Raw genomic sequence first — 16,381 nt, forward strand, 5'->3', positions numbered from 1 at the left:
ATGAGCCTTATTGTTCACATATATGACGCTATCACTCCAAGCCCCACACATAAAACCCACACCCAGTGACACACCCCCTCTGAGGCCACACCTCCAAGTCCTTTCCAAACAGTTCTGTCAACTGGGAAGCAAGCCAGATGTATGAGCCTTATTGTTCACATATATGACGCTATCACTCCAAGCCCCACACAATGCTCTCAGGAATTATTAGAACATCTCATGCTACCCCTACACAAAACTATGAAGACCATTTTCACCAACTATGTACCATGTATCTTTGGAATATACCAGAAATCTCTTTTTGAGGAGCTGGTAGGATGTTCAAATAATGAATTGATGCTAAAAAAAAAAAAAAAAAAAAAAAAAAAAGTCCTGGGCTGGAGAGATGGCTCAGTGGTTAAGAGCACCGACTGCTCTTCCAGAGGTCCTGAGTTCAAATCCCAGCAACTACATTGTGGTGGCTCACAACCATCTATGATGGAATCAGATGCCCTCTTCTGGTTTGTCTGAAGACAGTTAGAATGTACTCATAATCCTAGCATTCTGGGAGGCAGAGGCAGGCAGATTTCTGAGTTCGAGGCCAGCCTGGTCTACAGAGTGAGTTCCAGGACAGCCAGGGCTACACAGAGAAACCCTGTTTCAAAAAACTGGAAAAAAAAAAAAAAAGAAAGAAAGAACAAAAAGAAAAAAGTCTTCAGTCTAGGAGTAAAGTAACTTAGATACTGGGTAAATTATTAGTTTTTGGTCCCAGACCACAAGGTGTGTCTACCATCCAGCCTCAGCTTGCTAACTTGAATTAAGCATCATTAGGGAAGTAGCAGAACTGCCCTCTCCGTCCGCAGAGAAACTCTGCAATGTCAAGCTTGCTTTGGCTGTGCCAGCTCTAGGTTCAACCTGTCTGGTCTGATTTGAGGCTGCTATGGGGCTGCCTTGGTAAACAGCCACAGTCGTGTCTCTTACAGTGACTGAAGAGGCTCAGAGCAGTGTTGAGGGTCACGCAGAGGCCAGCTACTCTTCACTGCAGAAATTCTCGATTTCCCTTTCCTCAAACTGCTAGAATATGTCATACATTTTTCTTCCAAAGAGAACCTTTCATAAACCTTAGATAGTAGTGAGGAAAGACAAACTGGAAGTCATACTCCAGCTTCCTAACTTTTTTGTTTGGTTGTTTGGTTTTTTGAGACAGGGTTTCTCTGTGTAGCCCTGGATGTCCTGGAATTCACTCTGTAGAACAGGCTGGCCTCGAACTCAGAAATCTGTCTGTCTCTGCCTCCCAAGTGCTGGGATTAAAGGCGTGCGCCACCACCGCCCGCTCACTTTATTTTTATTTTACTTTTTAAGGATGTATTTTAAATATTAAGACAGACTGGAGTGTGAAGATCCTCAGATCTCAGCCCAGCCCTAACTCACCTAATAGGCTCAAAGTTGACCTGGGAGGTGCCTCTCCCCACAAGTCCCTCCCCAAGGCGCCCGGCCCCGCCTCGAGGAGCTCAGGCCCCGCCCCTAGGCGCCCGGGCCCCGCCCCCGCTCTCCATAGTTACGGCGGCCTGAGGTGGCGGCCATCTTGGCGGTGGAGCGATGAGCGGGTCGAACCCGAAGGCTGCGACTGCGGGTGCGCAGGCTGGGCCCGGCGGGCTGGTGGCTGGCAAGGAGGAGAAGAAGAAGGCGGGCGGCGGCGTCCTGAACCGGCTCAAGGCGCGGCGGCAGGGGCCCCCCAACACGACCGACGACGGCACCGGGGCCGCGGTCACGGAGCAGGAGCTGCTGGCCCTGGACACGATCCGCCCTGAGCACGTCCTACGCCTCAACCGGGTCACCGAGAGTGAGTAGCGGGCGGGCTGCGCGCTCCCGAGCCCTGGGCACCGGGGCTGGGAGCCCTGGGCACTGGGGCTGGGAGCCCTGGGCACCGGGGCTGGGAGCCCTGGGCACCGGGGCTGGGCCGTGTGGTGGCGCCTGGGTCTGCCCAGGCCGTGCTTCTGACGCCCGGTTCCCAGACCCGGCGGGCGAGGCTTCCAGAGTCCGACCGCCTCTGGGCCTGGCCCGACCCTGCCCGCCTGGGACCCCCCTCCCAGGGACCCCAGCCCTTAGCCAGGTTACTACCCATCCTGCTGATGGACCCCCCAGCTTCCCGCAACCCCCTGGGCCTTAGCCCCTACCTGCCGACTCCGCCTTTCCCTCGGCTCAGGCTCCTGACGGCCCCTCCCCCACTCGACCTTGCTTTGGTCCCCTCTGGGGTCCGGGACCCCTTTGTGCACAGGTAGCTTATGACTCCATCCAACACGTGGCTGTTGCATTTCTTGCAAGACTTAAACAGTACCACAAAAAGAAAAAAGTTTTTAAAGTTTGAGCGTTTGTATGAACTGGCACGGGGATCTTGTTCTTGAAATTCTTTTTTCTAGTGAGTTTACAGGTCGGGGTTTCAGAAGTATGATTTTTACACGAGAAGTCACCTTCCTGCCTTTTTTGGCGTTGTAAGGAATGGTGGGAAGAGATATGTGTCTTTTCCCTGATGATCTCTGCCTTTTGGAAGCTGCCCAGGCCAGCCCTGACCTGACACCCTCCCCCCACCCGCACCCCTCCCCCAGGAGTTTACAGTCACCTGGTTAGCCGTGGCTTGCCCTCCTCACCTCCCTGCCCTGGAGACTTCTAGCCCTGCTTCCCTGAAGGATGCAGGAGTGGCCGCTGGACTGCTGGACTGCTTCACTTGGCCCCGGGGCTGTGAGATCAAGTTCAGGTTGTTCACGGAAATGGAGTTTGAGGGAAAGTGGCTATTAACTGATTCAGCCTGTGCAAGAGGAAACCTCCATCTCCTAAAATAGTTTCAGTTTGATTTTGGATGTTTGGTGACCCAGTTTCCCAACACTGTTTGGGGTGGGACGCTCCTTCCCCTGCCCAAAAACAACTTTAGATAGTCACTCTCTGCGGTCCCAGCACAGTGAAAAGCTGCTTCAGTTCTCGGTTTTCATTGGGGATTTGAAAGTACAGAAATGGTTAGCACCTGACCACATCCTGTGAGCCTCCCTGGTGTGTTAGGACTGTCAGATGCCTGGCCTGACAGCAGACATGCCAGGGGTCCTCAGGTCTCCCCTGGACACTCAGAGTGATGTCCCTTTCCCATCTCTGCAAGTCCTTAGAGACAGCCACAGCCAGAGCTTAGTGGCCTTTGGATTTTGTCAGTCTTAAGTTCTTCTGTAATGTGTTTATAAAAAAAATAAAGAGGTAAAGAATACTTTCTATGGGGGTGTGGTGAGGTGTGGGGGAAGGGTGCCTCGGCAGGCCCATGCCAAGGCATCCCTTCCCTGAGGGACCAGCCACAGGCGTTATAGTACAGAAGAGACTTTATTCAGGGCATGGGGAGGGGAGTTGCGGGGGTAGTAGAGGCAGAGAATGGCAGAGAGAAGGAGAGAAGGAGAGAAGGAGAGGCCGGCCATGGCCATGGGCACGTGGAGAGGCGGGAGGGAGAGCAGGAGAGTGAGAGGGGGCAAGCAGCCCACTGGTCAGGGCCCCTGGCTGTTGCCAGGTAACTGTGGGATGGAGTTAGAACGCTACCGTTCTGTTCTATAAGTTGTTTACTGAGCACTTCCCACGGACAGAACCTCTGCCACACACCTTTGGACTTACAGTAGCCATCCAGTTTGCCATCTCACAGGACCAACTTGCTTGTAGAATAGGAAACAGCTGACACAGGCGGGCCTGCTAAGGTGGTGCAGCGGAGCCGGAAGAGAGCTCTGGGGGCCAGCGGACGAGGCAGCGGCGTCTTTGTCATTTGGACTTGGGTTGTTGTAAGCACTGCTTTGGCCTAATATTCTCACTGGCCTTGCTAATGTCTGCATGCTCTTGTGCAGCTGACAAACTAAAAATGGGTTTAACCTTTGAAGTGGTTGAAGTTGGTGTTAAACTCTTGTCACTGTGATTATCCAACTTGGCTTCTACGAACACCAACAGTTCCGTTGCGAAGACCTCATTTGCTTATTTCCTGTGCATAGACCTTAGGGTACGGTGAGCGTGGAGTGCTTCCGTCACACGCTGTAGGCTTCAGTCTGAGTCACTTGTAACCTGGCCTTTTCCAGAAAGGTTTGATCTGTTTTGTGATACAGTTGGCAAACAACCCCTATATTATTTCTTAGTATGCATTAAATATTTTTTAGAATTTCAGACTGGAGACATGGCTCAGTGGTTAAGGGCACTGGCTGCTCTTCCAGAGGACCCGGGTTCAGTTCCCAGAACCTGTACCAGCAGCTCCAGCAGCTCCGGACTGTCTGAACTCCAGTTCCCCGCTATACAACACCCTCAGACAGACACACATGTAGGCAGAACACCATTGCACATGAAGTAAAAATAAACAAGTTTAAGAAAAGAAACAAAAAAAAAAAAAATCAAACAATGCTAGGCAGTGAGTGTGCACACCTTTAATCCTAACACTCGGGAGGCAGAGGCAGGCAGAGCTCTGCGAGTTCGAGGCCAGCCTAGTCTGACAGTCAGGACTACACAGAGAAGCTGTGTCTTCAGCAGCAACAACAACAGCAACAACAATTATCCTTTGATAGTTTGATACATTTGTAATGTACCTCTGCCCCCCTCTCTGTCCTTATCCCTTTTCTGTCTTGAATTTCCTAATTTTATAATACAAGAGGGTGTTTGGGGGCTGGGGAGATGGCTTAATGGTTAAGAGCACGACTGCTCTCCCAGAGGAGCTGGGTTCGATTCCCAGCATCACATGGCTCATGGCTGGGTCTTAGGGGATGGCATCCTCCTCATCGTGGTGCTTTGAATGAGAATCCCCCCATAGGCTCATGTAGTTGAAAGTTTAGTCACCAGAGGCGGAACTGTTTGAAAGCACTGGGTGGTGTGGCCTTGGCGGGATGTGTCACTGGGCTTGGAGATTTCCAGTAGCTCACAGAAGCCTTTCCCTAGCAGCTGCCTACAGGTCAGCATGTAGTTCAGCTAGTGCTCCAATGCAGTGGTTCTGACCCTGTGGGTCAAGACCCCTTGGGGGGGGGTGTCTAACAACGCTTTCACACGATCACCTAAGACCATCACGAACATAGATATTTACATTATGATTCACAACAGTGGCAGAGATACAGTTATGGAGAAGCAAAACCAATGTTTTCATTCAGCTCACCAGGCCATGAGGACTGTGTTAAAGGTCACAGCCTTAGGAAGGGAAGGACCACCACTCTAGCTCCGTGTGCTGCCACACTCTCCCCGCCATGATGGCCGGCTAGTCCTCTGAACTGTAACCCGTCCCCAGTTAATGCTTTCCTAAGAGAAGCCTTGGTCATGGTGTCTCTTACAGCAATGGAACAGTGACTAAGGTGTACATAAAATACAAATTATGTTACACAAATTTTAAAGAGAACATTTGGGCTTGAGCGGTGGCTCATTGGCTGAGAGCATTGGCTGCTCTCTCAGGGGACTTGGGTTTAGTTCCAGCACCCAAATGGCACCTCACAGTCAACAGTAACTGACACAGAGGGTCGACGCCCCTCTCACCTCGTCCGACACTGCATGAATGTGGTGCTTACATGCAGGCAAATCACCCATACATAGGAAGTCAGGAAACCTAAAAACAAGAGGATGTCCGGGGAACATTTTCAGTAAATTGCATAGGAGAAGAACACCACATTGGCTTTAAACCCAGGGAATGAGAGAGAGGGTGACTCTGGAAGATCTCTTGATAACCTTGGTCTCTCTCCTTTTCAGATTACTTATGTAAACCTGAAGACAATGTCTACAGTATTGACTTTACCCGCTTCAAAATTCGAGATCTGGAGACGGGGACGGTGCTCTTTGAGATTGCCAAGCCTTGCACCTCAGGTAGGGCTGGGCATCGTGCTCGTGGCCCAGGAAGGGAAGGTCTTTGGCGGGGTTTGTGGGCCAGCATATCTGTTTCTGGAATGCCACTGTGTTCTACTTTCCTGACTGATTCTTTTATCGCTTCCTATTAGCTTAGAGCTTTGTTAAAAGGCCTGTGAGTGTGTGTGTGTGTGTGCGTGCGTGTGTGTGTGTGTGTGTGTGTGTGTGTGTGTGTGTGCCGGTATTCTTTGGGGTCAGTTCTCTGTTTGCACATCTGTGTGTGTGGGGTCATCCAAGGAGTGTGTAGCAGGCACCTCTGTGCACTGAGTTATCTCACTGGCTGGGTTTTGTTTTTTTAGGACAGGTTCTTATGTAGCCCATGTTGGCCCAGAACCTGCTATGTAGCTGAGGGTGCCCCTGAGCTCCTGCCATGCACTTTCACCCTGTGCTAGAGTTCAGGCCGAGTCTCCACAGCTGGCATAGAAAGTTGACATTCTCGTGTTCTGCCACTGTCCAGGTTCTTTAGTGAGTTACCTTACGTAATCTTGTCCCTGCGAGTAGCTTGGCGACTGTTTTCTGAGAGGGAGCTGAGACCCAGAATTCCCACGTGACCCTCCCCTAAGACCCTGTGCTTGTTCAGTGCTGCACCTTGTCTGCATGGCCACTGACCCCTGTGGCAGCTGCACCGTCCAGAGGGAAGCCGTGCCCTGAGCCCCGGCAGCGCTGAGGCAGCCTCCCCAGCCCTCGCTTGTCTGTAAGCTCTGCTTTCCGTTTTTTTCTGAGCCCTGCTTTAATGGTTTTTCTTTGTCGTTTTTGTTTTGTTTGTTTCCAAAGATTAAAAAAAAAAAAACAGTGTGTGTCCCAGTGTGTCCACCCAGGGGGTACACATGAGTCCAGTTGCCTCTAGAGGCCAGAGGAAGGTGGAGGGTCCCCTCAGTCGCCTGACAAGGGTGCTGGGAACTGAACTTGAGTCCTGTGTAAGAACAGTAAGTGTTCTAACTGGTGAGCCAGCTCTCCAGTCCTGTGGTCTGCCTGCATGTCTGTCTGTCTGTCTATCTGTCTGCCTGCCTGCCTGTCTGTCTTTTTTCTTTCTAAGTAAAAGAGTATTCTTAAGTGTATAACAGACCCATGTGACTCTTCTGTGACTATGTGTGACAAAACATGAGCAAGGACTCAGTGACCGCCCCCCTCTGAGGTGCAAGGAGAGCTGATTCTTTTACTTCCCTTTTTCTGCTTTATTTTCTCGTTCTGAGACAATCCTGCGTAGCTAGGCCTAGCTGCAGATTTAGATGGAGGTGACCTTGAGCACTTCCTGCACAGAGCTGCTGTGCTGGTTTTAATTTTTGTGCTTATTGTGTGAGTATGTGGTGCGTGCATGTGTGCATGTGTGCTAGTGCAGAAACGAGGTGGGGATAGCTCGTGGGTGTCGGCTCTCCTCCCACCATGTGGGCCATGGGGATGGAGCTCAGGTCTCCAAGGACCTTTACCGACTTAGCCATTGTGTGGGCCTCCCTACTGTGATTTCTAATGAAACCTTTTTTTCAAATAATTTATTTGGGCTGGAGAAATGGCTCAGTGGTTAAGAGCACTGACTGCTCTTCCAAAGGTTCAGTTCCCAGCAACCACATGGTGGCTCACAACCATCTGTAATGGGATCTGATGCCCTCTTCTGCTGTGTCTGAAGGCAGCAACAGTGTACATATATAAAATAAATAAATAAATCGCTGGGGTGGTGGTGGCGCAGGCCTGTAGTCCCAGCACTCTGAGAGGCAGAGGCAGGCGGATTTCTGAGTTCGAGGCCAGCTTGGTCTACAAAGTGAGTTCCAGGACAGCCAGGGCTACACAGAGAAACCTTGTCTCAAAAAAACCAAATCCAAAAAAACCAAAATAAACAAACAAACAAACAAATAAATAAATCTTAAAAAGAAAGAACCTTTGTCGGACACATTCAAATTAAAAATATATATATTTATTTTTATTTGATGTGAATTGGTGTTTTCTCTACACGTGTGTCTGAGTGACTGTGTTGAATCTCCTGAACTGGAAGTTACAGACAGTTGTGAGCCACCATGTGGTTGCTGGGAATCAAACCCAGGTCCACTGGAAGAACAGCCAGTGCTCTTAACCACTGAGCCATCTCTCCAGCTCCTAATGAAGCTTATTTTGCAAAGTTCTTCTCATTTGATGTGCTGAGCCTGCAGTTCTTTGAGAAGGTGCGTATTAACATCTCAGAAATAAAGGACAGTCCGGAGCTGCGGCTCACTCAAGAGCAGAGCCTGTACGTGGTTGAAAACACTGAAACACACAGGCAGCCCTGCTAGGAAAAGGCTAGCCCAGCTTGGCCGCTGGCCTAGCTCCTCCAGCCGTGTGTGTCCACCATCATCCTCCCGTCCTGCTCATCCAAGGCCCTGAAGCCTCAGAAAAACCTGCTGCAGGTGCGGCTGGTCGGTGTGTGGTCTCCATCCTTCCCAGCTGTGCCTTTAAGGCTCCTGTCTGACTCCGCGTGCCCTCAGTGACTCCTGCAAGGCTTGCTCTGGTGGGCTTGAATCACATTAATGATCTAGGCCCTTACCCTGTAAGTAGATGCCCCCAAACCAGGGTGGTGTCCCAGTACCCCTGGGCCATGTCAGGCGGAGGTGCGTGATGCTCAAGCTAGGAGAAAATTCCCCTCCATGTTCATATTATGACCATTATAGATCTTTTATGTGGAATGAGCAGTAGGCTAGACCAGGGACCAGCACTGACCACATGCCAGTCCACACACTGGTTCCTTGCCCATTTTTCCAGGTAGTCAGAGGATTGGGCCTGGAATGGCCTGCAGTGGACATCCGTGCCTTGCGTCTGCAGTCAGTCAGTCAGTGTCTTAGCTGAGCTCAGACAGTGCTCCCGGGAAGCAGCTTTCACGTTGGGGCCTCTGTGACCTTAGCATCCTGCTTAGAGGCGAGGGCTCTGCCCTGCTCAGTGCGGCCTAGTCTAGATGGGCGGAGTCGAGTCAGAGCGTGTATCCAGCTGCTTCACGGTATTTCACCCCAGGGCATGCCCATTCCCCAGATTGTGTAAGGCAAATCATGTGGTGTTTTAAGAACAGACTTTGGTCACCTGGACCTGCGTCCAGAACTTTGCTCAGTTTGTTAACTGTTTGGGAACTTCGGGCTTGGGTATGACTTAGCATTTAGCGTCCTCATCTGGGGAGTCATCTGAAATCTGAACAAGCAGCTCTCCCTGCCGGGCTGCTTGAAGCCTGGTACGGCCTGTTGCGCACGCAGCCTGTGCTCTGGAAGGCGGGCTGGCCGTAGGGTAGGGTTGTACCCAGTGTGATCTGTCAGTCTGCGGTGTGCTCACGCCTCGGCTCTGTGCCCTTTCAGACCAAGACCAGGACGCCGAGGAGGAGAGCGCTGACGTGGATATCAGTGTGGGGCGTTTCGTTCGATATCAGTTCACACCAGCCTTTCTCCGCCTCCGGACCGTTGGCGCCACGTGAGTGCTGTTAGTTTTCTAAGAACATTCCGCTTACTCTTAGGAAGAATGTGCTCTGTGGGGCTGAGGCTGGCAGTGGAGGAGGTGAAGAGAATCTCATAGAGATTCTCTTACAGGGTAGAGTTCACTGTGGGCGACAGGCCTGTAACGGGTTTCCGGATGATCGAGCGGCACTACTTCCGGGAGCGACTGCTGAAGACCTTTGACTTCGATTTCGGCTTCTGCATCCCTAGCAGCAGAAACACGTGTGAGCACATCTACGAGTTCCCACAGCTCTCCGAGGACGTCAGTATGTGCCCTCCTCCCTCCCTCCCTCCCTCCCTCCCTCTCTCTCTCTCCCTCCCTCCTGCTGAGCTAGACTCTGACCGCCCACCTGGTCCAGTGGCCTCATTCCGCACAAGAGGGAAGTGTGGCTTGCTAAGCATCAGATCATGTGACCTCAGCCTGTCTGGCCTCTGCAGACTGAGGAGGAGTTAGTGAAACAGGCACCCCAGGCTGAGTCACGAAGGCCTCTCTCTCCATCACTCATAGCGCACTGCGTCCTGCTTGCCTCCGAGCAGATGCGTTGTGACGTGTGTTCTCTAAGTGTCAGGCCCTGACGATTGCATACTCATGACAGCAGAACCCAGGTGGGAAGCCTGTGAGCCGGGCAGGGCTTCCTGACAACACCTCATTCTGGCTTGAGCTGACCTGGATTTGCAGATACTTGCAAGATTAGATCAGCTGGTGAAACCAAACCGTCCAAAGGGTGTGGAGTTGAGCCTGAGTGTAAACCGAACTGCTGTAGCCTGCAAGAGCTCAGAGGACTTAATATTCCTTTTTTTTTTTTTTTTTGGTTTTTTGGGTTTTTTTTTGGTTTTTTGTTTTTTGTTTTTCGAGACAGGGTTTCTCTGTGTAGCCCTGGCTGTCCTGGAACTCACTCTGTAGGCCAGGCTGGCCTCGAACTCAGAAATCCACCTGCCTCTGCCTCCCAAGTGCTGGGATTAAAAGCGTGCGCCACCACGCCCAGCTAGGACTTAATATTCCTGACGCTCTAACACCTGGGATCCTCTCCCTGGGGCTGGGAGATGGCTCTTAAATCTGAACCAAGAGGAGGTCGCTCTAATTGAATTTACCTTCTTCCAGTGTGGAAAGAGGTGAAGGCGAGAGTTTAGACAGACAGACAGAAGGCCCTAGGCAACGGGCCTCTCCGTCTGGAGCTCGCAGGTGAACAGCAGAGCCCTCTGTAGAGAGTGGGCCCCCCTGTTCCTCGGAGTGGGTCCTCATCCTCCCCTGTTGGCTTGCGGGGGTAGGGGGGTGAGGGTTGGGGTGAAGGGGGACGCATAAACAGCAGGAGGGTGGTGGCGTGAGTAAGAGCGTGCCTCTTCTCCAGCGCCTGTCTGCTCACAGGGCTTTGACTGCACTTGCAGGCGCCTGAGCCCTCTTCTGGCTTCTGAGAGTGTAGCACACATGTGGTGCACAGATGTCTACAGGCAGGCAAAAAACCCTGTACATAGAAAATAAGGAATTTTTTAAGAATTAAAAAACAAGCTGGTGGTGGTGGTGGCGCACGCCTGTAATCCCAGCACTCTGGGAGGCAGAGGCAGGTGGATTTCTGAGTTCGAGGCCAGCTTGGTCTACAGAGTAAGTTCCAGGACAGCCAGGGCTACACAGAGAAACCCTGTCAAGAAAAACCCAAACAAAAAATAAAAAAGAAAAATAAAGAATTAAAAACCAAGTGAGTTATTTATGGTGGTACCCCGGCCCTTGGGAAGCAGAGGCAGGCAAATCTCTGGGTTCAAAGCCAGCCCGAGGGTACAGTGAGTCTGCAAACAAGACAATCCAAAGAAGCGGGGACAGAGGGGCGTGCTGCTCTGGGTTTCTACTGCAATGCCCAGAGGTGGCAGCAGGCCAGCAGCTGGCCTCCCTCGCTGGGCTGCCGGGCCAGAAGCATGGAGGAAAGAAGTGGGCATGACTGAGGGGAAGCTTGTTTCCTAGGATACAGACAAGACAGCTCAGGCTAGGATGACTGAGGAGTTGATTGCAACCTCGTGTACACCTGGACGTCACAGTCCATCTGGAGCCCTCCAGTCTCCCGAGGGTTTTGTTCTGCCCTGGTCGTTCGGGCAGAGCAGAGTCAAACTTTGCAAAGCTCTGGTCCATGTTTGGAGGGATGCTGCGTTCCCTGTGCCTCGCTGTGAGCGACTCACTGAGTGTGCTGTTCCCTTGCAGTCCGGCTGATGATTGAGAACCCCTATGAGACGCGCTCCGACAGCTTCTACTTTGTGGACAACAAGCTGATAATGCACAACAAGGCCGACTACGCCTATAACGGAGGCCAGTGACGCGGCTGAGCGCACAGAGAGGTCCTCTGCCGCCACCACCAGGCGCACAGTGGAAGTGCAGCTGCGGTCGGTCAACACCCATCTTGAACCTGGTCCAGGAAGCTGCAGCCGGGGCGGCGGTGTTTTGTGCTCCAAGGAGGTGCCAGCCAGCAGTTTCTCTTCCCAGTGTTTGTTCCCTGCCCCCTAGTTCACAGAGGTATTATAGTGAAGTAAAAGGTTAGGGTAAGGTTCCGGGACCCAGATAAAAGCTTATTTCTGTGTAGTCTTAGCTGTGCACTGCTTACCCCGACAAGCCTGACCGTCCAGGCGTAGCTGTGTCAGGCAGGAGGCTTGGGCTGGGTTGGCCTGCAGGTTACCAGCCCTCTGCAGGCTCCTGGGTGGGCGGCTGAGAGCCTCTCACTCCCTTATCCGTGCCATTGGCACGGTCTGTCCTTGCCTATGCAGTTAGGCCGACCGGAAGAAACTTGAGAGACTGGGCAGGGCAGAGCACGGGCTAAGGCACTGGGTTGGGAGGTGGTGCCAGAGTCACAGACAAGTTTTAGAGGAGGCTTCTTACCTGCTTTTGAGGAGACCACAGCCTCAGCCTGGGGGAGACCACAGCCTCAGCCTGGGGGAGACCACAGCCTCAGCCTGGGGGAGACCACAGCCTTACCCTGGGGGAGACCACAGCCTCAGCCTGGGGGAGACCACAGCCTCAGCCTTGGGGATACCACAGCCTCAGCCTTGGGGAGACCACAGCCTCAGCCTGGGGGAGACCACAGCCTCAGCCTGGGGGAGACCACAGCCAGGCCTGGCAGCGCCTTCTGTTCTTGTTCTAGAGGCCATGGGCTTCCTCTGCTGCCCTGGCATGACTTTCTAACATGTCCTGCCCTGGCCCTTGGCAGTTCTGTTCACAGAACATGATGTCTCTCCAGTCCAGTGCTCCCTGGCTGTGCTGTGTGCTCCTTATTCTCAGACTTCTTTGGGGGAATCTTCACACTGTCAGTGTTTAGCGCCCAGCATGCTGATAGATCGCCGATAGGACTGGTCGACCCCCAAGCTAATGTGGCTCATGGCGGGGAGGCACGGTGGGGCTTTAGGGAGCTGACTGTATGCAGTGCGCTTGGAGGAGAGGCCCTGGGTGGGGGAGGGCTCTAGAGCAGTCTCATGGTGAGGAATGCTTTCCTATCTGCTTTCTGCTGAAGCCATTCCTAGAACTGTCGACCTCATGGCCCTGAGGAGTCCATATTCTGGTCCTGCCTCAGACTGCTGCATGCTTGAGTGTTTGGGAAAGAAGGGTGGCCGAGGCTGAGGCTGCGTGTCCGAGCTGTCCTTAGATGGCCTCCGGTGTCCTCAGACCCCCACTGACTGACTCCTTCCTCTTCAGCTCCCTAGGCTGTCCCTGTGTTGGCTCTAGGACTCTGGCTGGGGTCCATTTGGCATTGAATGAGGTGCAGGAAGGGCGGGTGTGCATAAAGTGTCTCTGAGGCACACGTTACCTGTGATGTCACCTGTGACGAGACTGGGGCCCCCAAAGTACTTGGGAGAAAGGATGCGCTTTGGCCAGTGCTGCTCTGCCAGCTTCGAGCATCAATGGTCTTGGATCTGGACCTGTGCTCCCGATCTGGACCCGTGCTCCCCATCTGGACCCGTGCTCCCGATCTGGACCCGTGCTCCCGATCTGGACCCGTGCTCCCGATCTGGACCTGTGCTCTTGATCTGGCCTGCGCTCTACGCCACCCTGCTCCCGGCTGGTGCTTTGGGAGTGAGGAAGCCTACATTAGCCTTCATGCTGCACTGGATTAACCCACTGAGACGGGGCCCAGGGGTCCTATGGTGGGCCCCTCCTGACCATTCCAGTGGCTCTCAGAACTGGAGTCCACTCCACATCTAGGTGCCTTACGCGAGGCTCTGCCCCATGTGCTGCTGGGAGTGGCCAGGCCTTGCTCCCTCACCTGCACGCAGACATGAGCGTCCTTCTGCCTCTTGTCATGTGGCCCCTCTGCAAGGTTCAGCGTCTGTTACAGAGTCGGGAGGTATTTGGTACCCAGAACATAAGTAACTGCCGCCTAGGACGTGCTTCCTGGAGCTGTGCGGCCTTTGCTCGGTAGAGCGCTGCCCGGCTGCTCCTGTTTTCTGGCACGTTGTTTCCTGCTTGCCATGCTGGCTTCGCTTGGAGGGCCCAGACGTAGGGGCTGCACACAGTACTGGCTTGAGAAGGGCTGCGTCCCCTTCCCATCAGCCTGTTTTCAGAGCACACTGAGGCCGGCTGGGTGCTCATACAGGTAGGGTGGAGCAGTCTGCAGTCTTCTTTAGCTTCTGAAGGGCCGGTGCTCCGTGTCTGGCTGCTTAGGGGAGCATCTTGCTCTTTGCTAGAGAGTTTGAAATTCTAGCTTTTGTGCCTGACTTGAGTAAACTGGAAGTCATATTTTGTAAATTACTAAACAAGCAGAAGCCGAGTCAGAAGTCAAGCTGTCCAGGAACCCAGCAGCTCCCGTGGCGGCCTGGTGCAGGTGCTGGGGCGGGTGTGCGCATGCCCAGGGCAGCAGTCTGAGAAGATGGCAGCCCCGCTCCAGCGAGGCAGGGCTCAGCTAGGTCTCCATCCTTGCCCCGTGCCTTGGGGCCAGGCCGCCCTCTAAACATAAATATCGGAGTAAAGCACTATAGGCCAGCACTCGGCTGCCATCACTGGTGTCTCAGATTAGCTCAGCACTCGCTGTCTCACACAACCCTTCTGGAGGTTCCCCAGGCTCTGGGCAGCTCGTTTTCAGTCCTAGGACAGCACCTTGCCGTGTCTGCGATGGAACATAGACTCGGGTTCTGAAAACACCCACATCCGTGTCCAGAGCATCATAGCCACAGGCAGTCTGGAAGAGGCAGGCTCTCTCTTTCATAAAGGAGCTTGTGGTAATGTCACTCAAGTTGTAAAAGTCCGTTACAACAGAAAGTGTGTAAATCTATTTTTCACAGAAATAACAAACATCTGTCATTAAAGTCCTCATTCCAAAACAAATCAGATGATTCTATTTGTATATGATACTATTTTACCACAAGAGACAGTAATAAAGATTTTTCACAATATGTTCACTCCGTCTTGCCTCCTGATTGGGCCTTTGTGGGCTTGGGGGTGGTGGGCGGTCCCAGTCCCTTTGCTTGGTTGTCACATTTCTGTTGACTTGGTTGTCACTGATTTATAACTGGGGATAGAACTGAGAGTCACCAGTTTTTGGTTTTTGGTTTTTTTTTGAGACAGGGTTTCTCTGTGTAGCCCTGGCTGTCCTGGAACTCACTCTGTAGACCAGGCTGGCCTCAAACTCAGAAATCCGCCTGCCTCTGCCTCCCAAGTGTCGGGATTATAGGTGTGCACCGCCACGCCCGGCTCAGGTGTTTCTTACTGAACCAGGAGCTCACTGACTCTTTTATGTGTGTGAGTGCCCTGTAGCTGTACAGATGGTTGTGAGCCGTCATGTGGTTGCTGGGAAAACTCAGGACCTCTGTTTGCTCCGGCCCAAAGATTATATACAAGAACACTGTAGCTGTCTTCAGACACACCAGAAGAGGGTATCAGATCTCATTACAGATGGTCATGAGCCACTGTGTGGCTGCCGAGAATTGAACTCAGGACCTTCTGGAAGAGCAGTCAGTGCTCTTAACTGCTGAGCCATCTCTCCAGCCCCTAACACATTATTTGAAAACTTTTCTTTAAAGGCAGTTCCAGATTCTGGGGGTGGGGGAGGAAGGAGGGTTTTGGGAACATTTTCAATCTAAACTATCACAGCTTTGCCTGAGTTTATTGTTTTCTAGATAGTGCCGCAGTTGAGTTTATTGTTTTCTAGATAGTGCCGCAGGTCTGTGGAATGTGTGTAGAGCAGGAGGGTGTGAAGGGCAGACCCTGTGAACTAAATCACAACGGACAGTCTCCAGGACCGCACGAAGTGGCTCTGAGGGTGCTAGGACTCAACCCTTGGCATTAATGGGCAGTAGCCCTACTCCCAACAGAGCTCTGTTCCCAACCAGGAGGTGCAGAACACAGTAGCTGTTTCACATTCACTTCTTAGGGCTAGGGAATCTTTCCTAAATACTGAGCCCCACCCCCACCCCAGCCCTTTTCGAATCCACAGACTAGTGGGAGAGATGAATAGTGAAAAAAATCCCAGGGTGAAGTGTAAATCAAAGGCCGGATGTGCAACCGTGGGCTAGGAAAGCGGTAGGACAACCTGGCAAGGGGGCAAAAGCTGCCTGCTCTGTGTGGCCAAGCATCGATGGTCAGGGAGCCGGGGATGCAGAAGTGGGTGGGCAGGGGTAATACTAGCTCATTTCTTCTCTCCCTAAAACTGAACCCAGTGCGAGCTATGTTCCTCATGTCCTCTTTAAACCTTTATTTTGAAGATACAGCAAAGTTGCCCAAACTGGCCTTGAATTCACTCTATAATGCAGGGAGACTTTGAACCTGCAATCCTCCTACCTCGGGCTCAGAAAAGTCGCTAGAATTGTGTGTGTGTGTGTGTGTGTGTGTGTGTGTGTGTGTGTGTGATGCGTTCGTGGACCGAGTTTTTCGGTTTTGTTTTTGGTTTGTTTGGTTTTTTTCGAGACAGGGTTTCTCTGTTTTTCTGGCTGTCCTGGAACTCACTCTGGCCTCGAACTCAGAAATCCACCCGCCTCTGCCTCCCAAGTGCTGGGATTAAAGGCGAGTACCGCCATCACCCAGCGGACCGAGGGTTTTAAACCGAGGAAGATTACTTGTTTAGATTTATGTATATATTTATTATTATTATTGTTATTATTATTTTGGTTTTTCGAGA

The 16,381-nt window shown here is 52.3% G+C and overlaps 2 protein-coding genes across 5 annotated transcripts in view; one reads left to right on the forward strand and one right to left on the reverse strand.

Moving 5' to 3' along the window:
* LOC127673034 (2'-5'-oligoadenylate synthase-like protein 1) overlaps nucleotides 1-16,381 on the reverse strand; it is a 449,062-nt gene that overhangs the window by 234,494 nt on the left and 198,187 nt on the right. Inside the window, exon 7 of one of the 4 annotated variants that reach the window (XR_007975064.1) lies at nucleotides 10,090-10,233. The exons of the other annotated variants lie outside the window; for them this stretch is intronic. The gene's annotated coding sequence lies outside the window, so the exon portion shown is untranslated. Of the gene's footprint in view, nucleotides 1-10,089; nucleotides 10,234-16,381 lie in introns of those variants that run through there. 4 annotated transcript variants of the gene reach the window in all.
* On the forward strand, nucleotides 1,537-14,660 carry Unc119b (unc-119 lipid binding chaperone B). The gene is made up of 5 exons (XM_052168592.1): nucleotides 1,537-1,822; nucleotides 5,707-5,820; nucleotides 9,165-9,276; nucleotides 9,393-9,565; nucleotides 11,488-14,660. The coding sequence occupies exons 1-5, from the start codon at nucleotides 1,579-1,581 to the stop codon at nucleotides 11,598-11,600; spliced, it is 756 nt and encodes a 251-aa protein (XP_052024552.1). The 5' UTR covers nucleotides 1,537-1,578; the 3' UTR covers nucleotides 11,601-14,660.

This window comes from Apodemus sylvaticus, chromosome 22 (genome assembly GCF_947179515.1).
Source record: "Apodemus sylvaticus chromosome 22, mApoSyl1.1, whole genome shotgun sequence".
NCBI lineage: Eukaryota > Metazoa > Chordata > Mammalia > Rodentia > Muridae > Apodemus > Apodemus sylvaticus.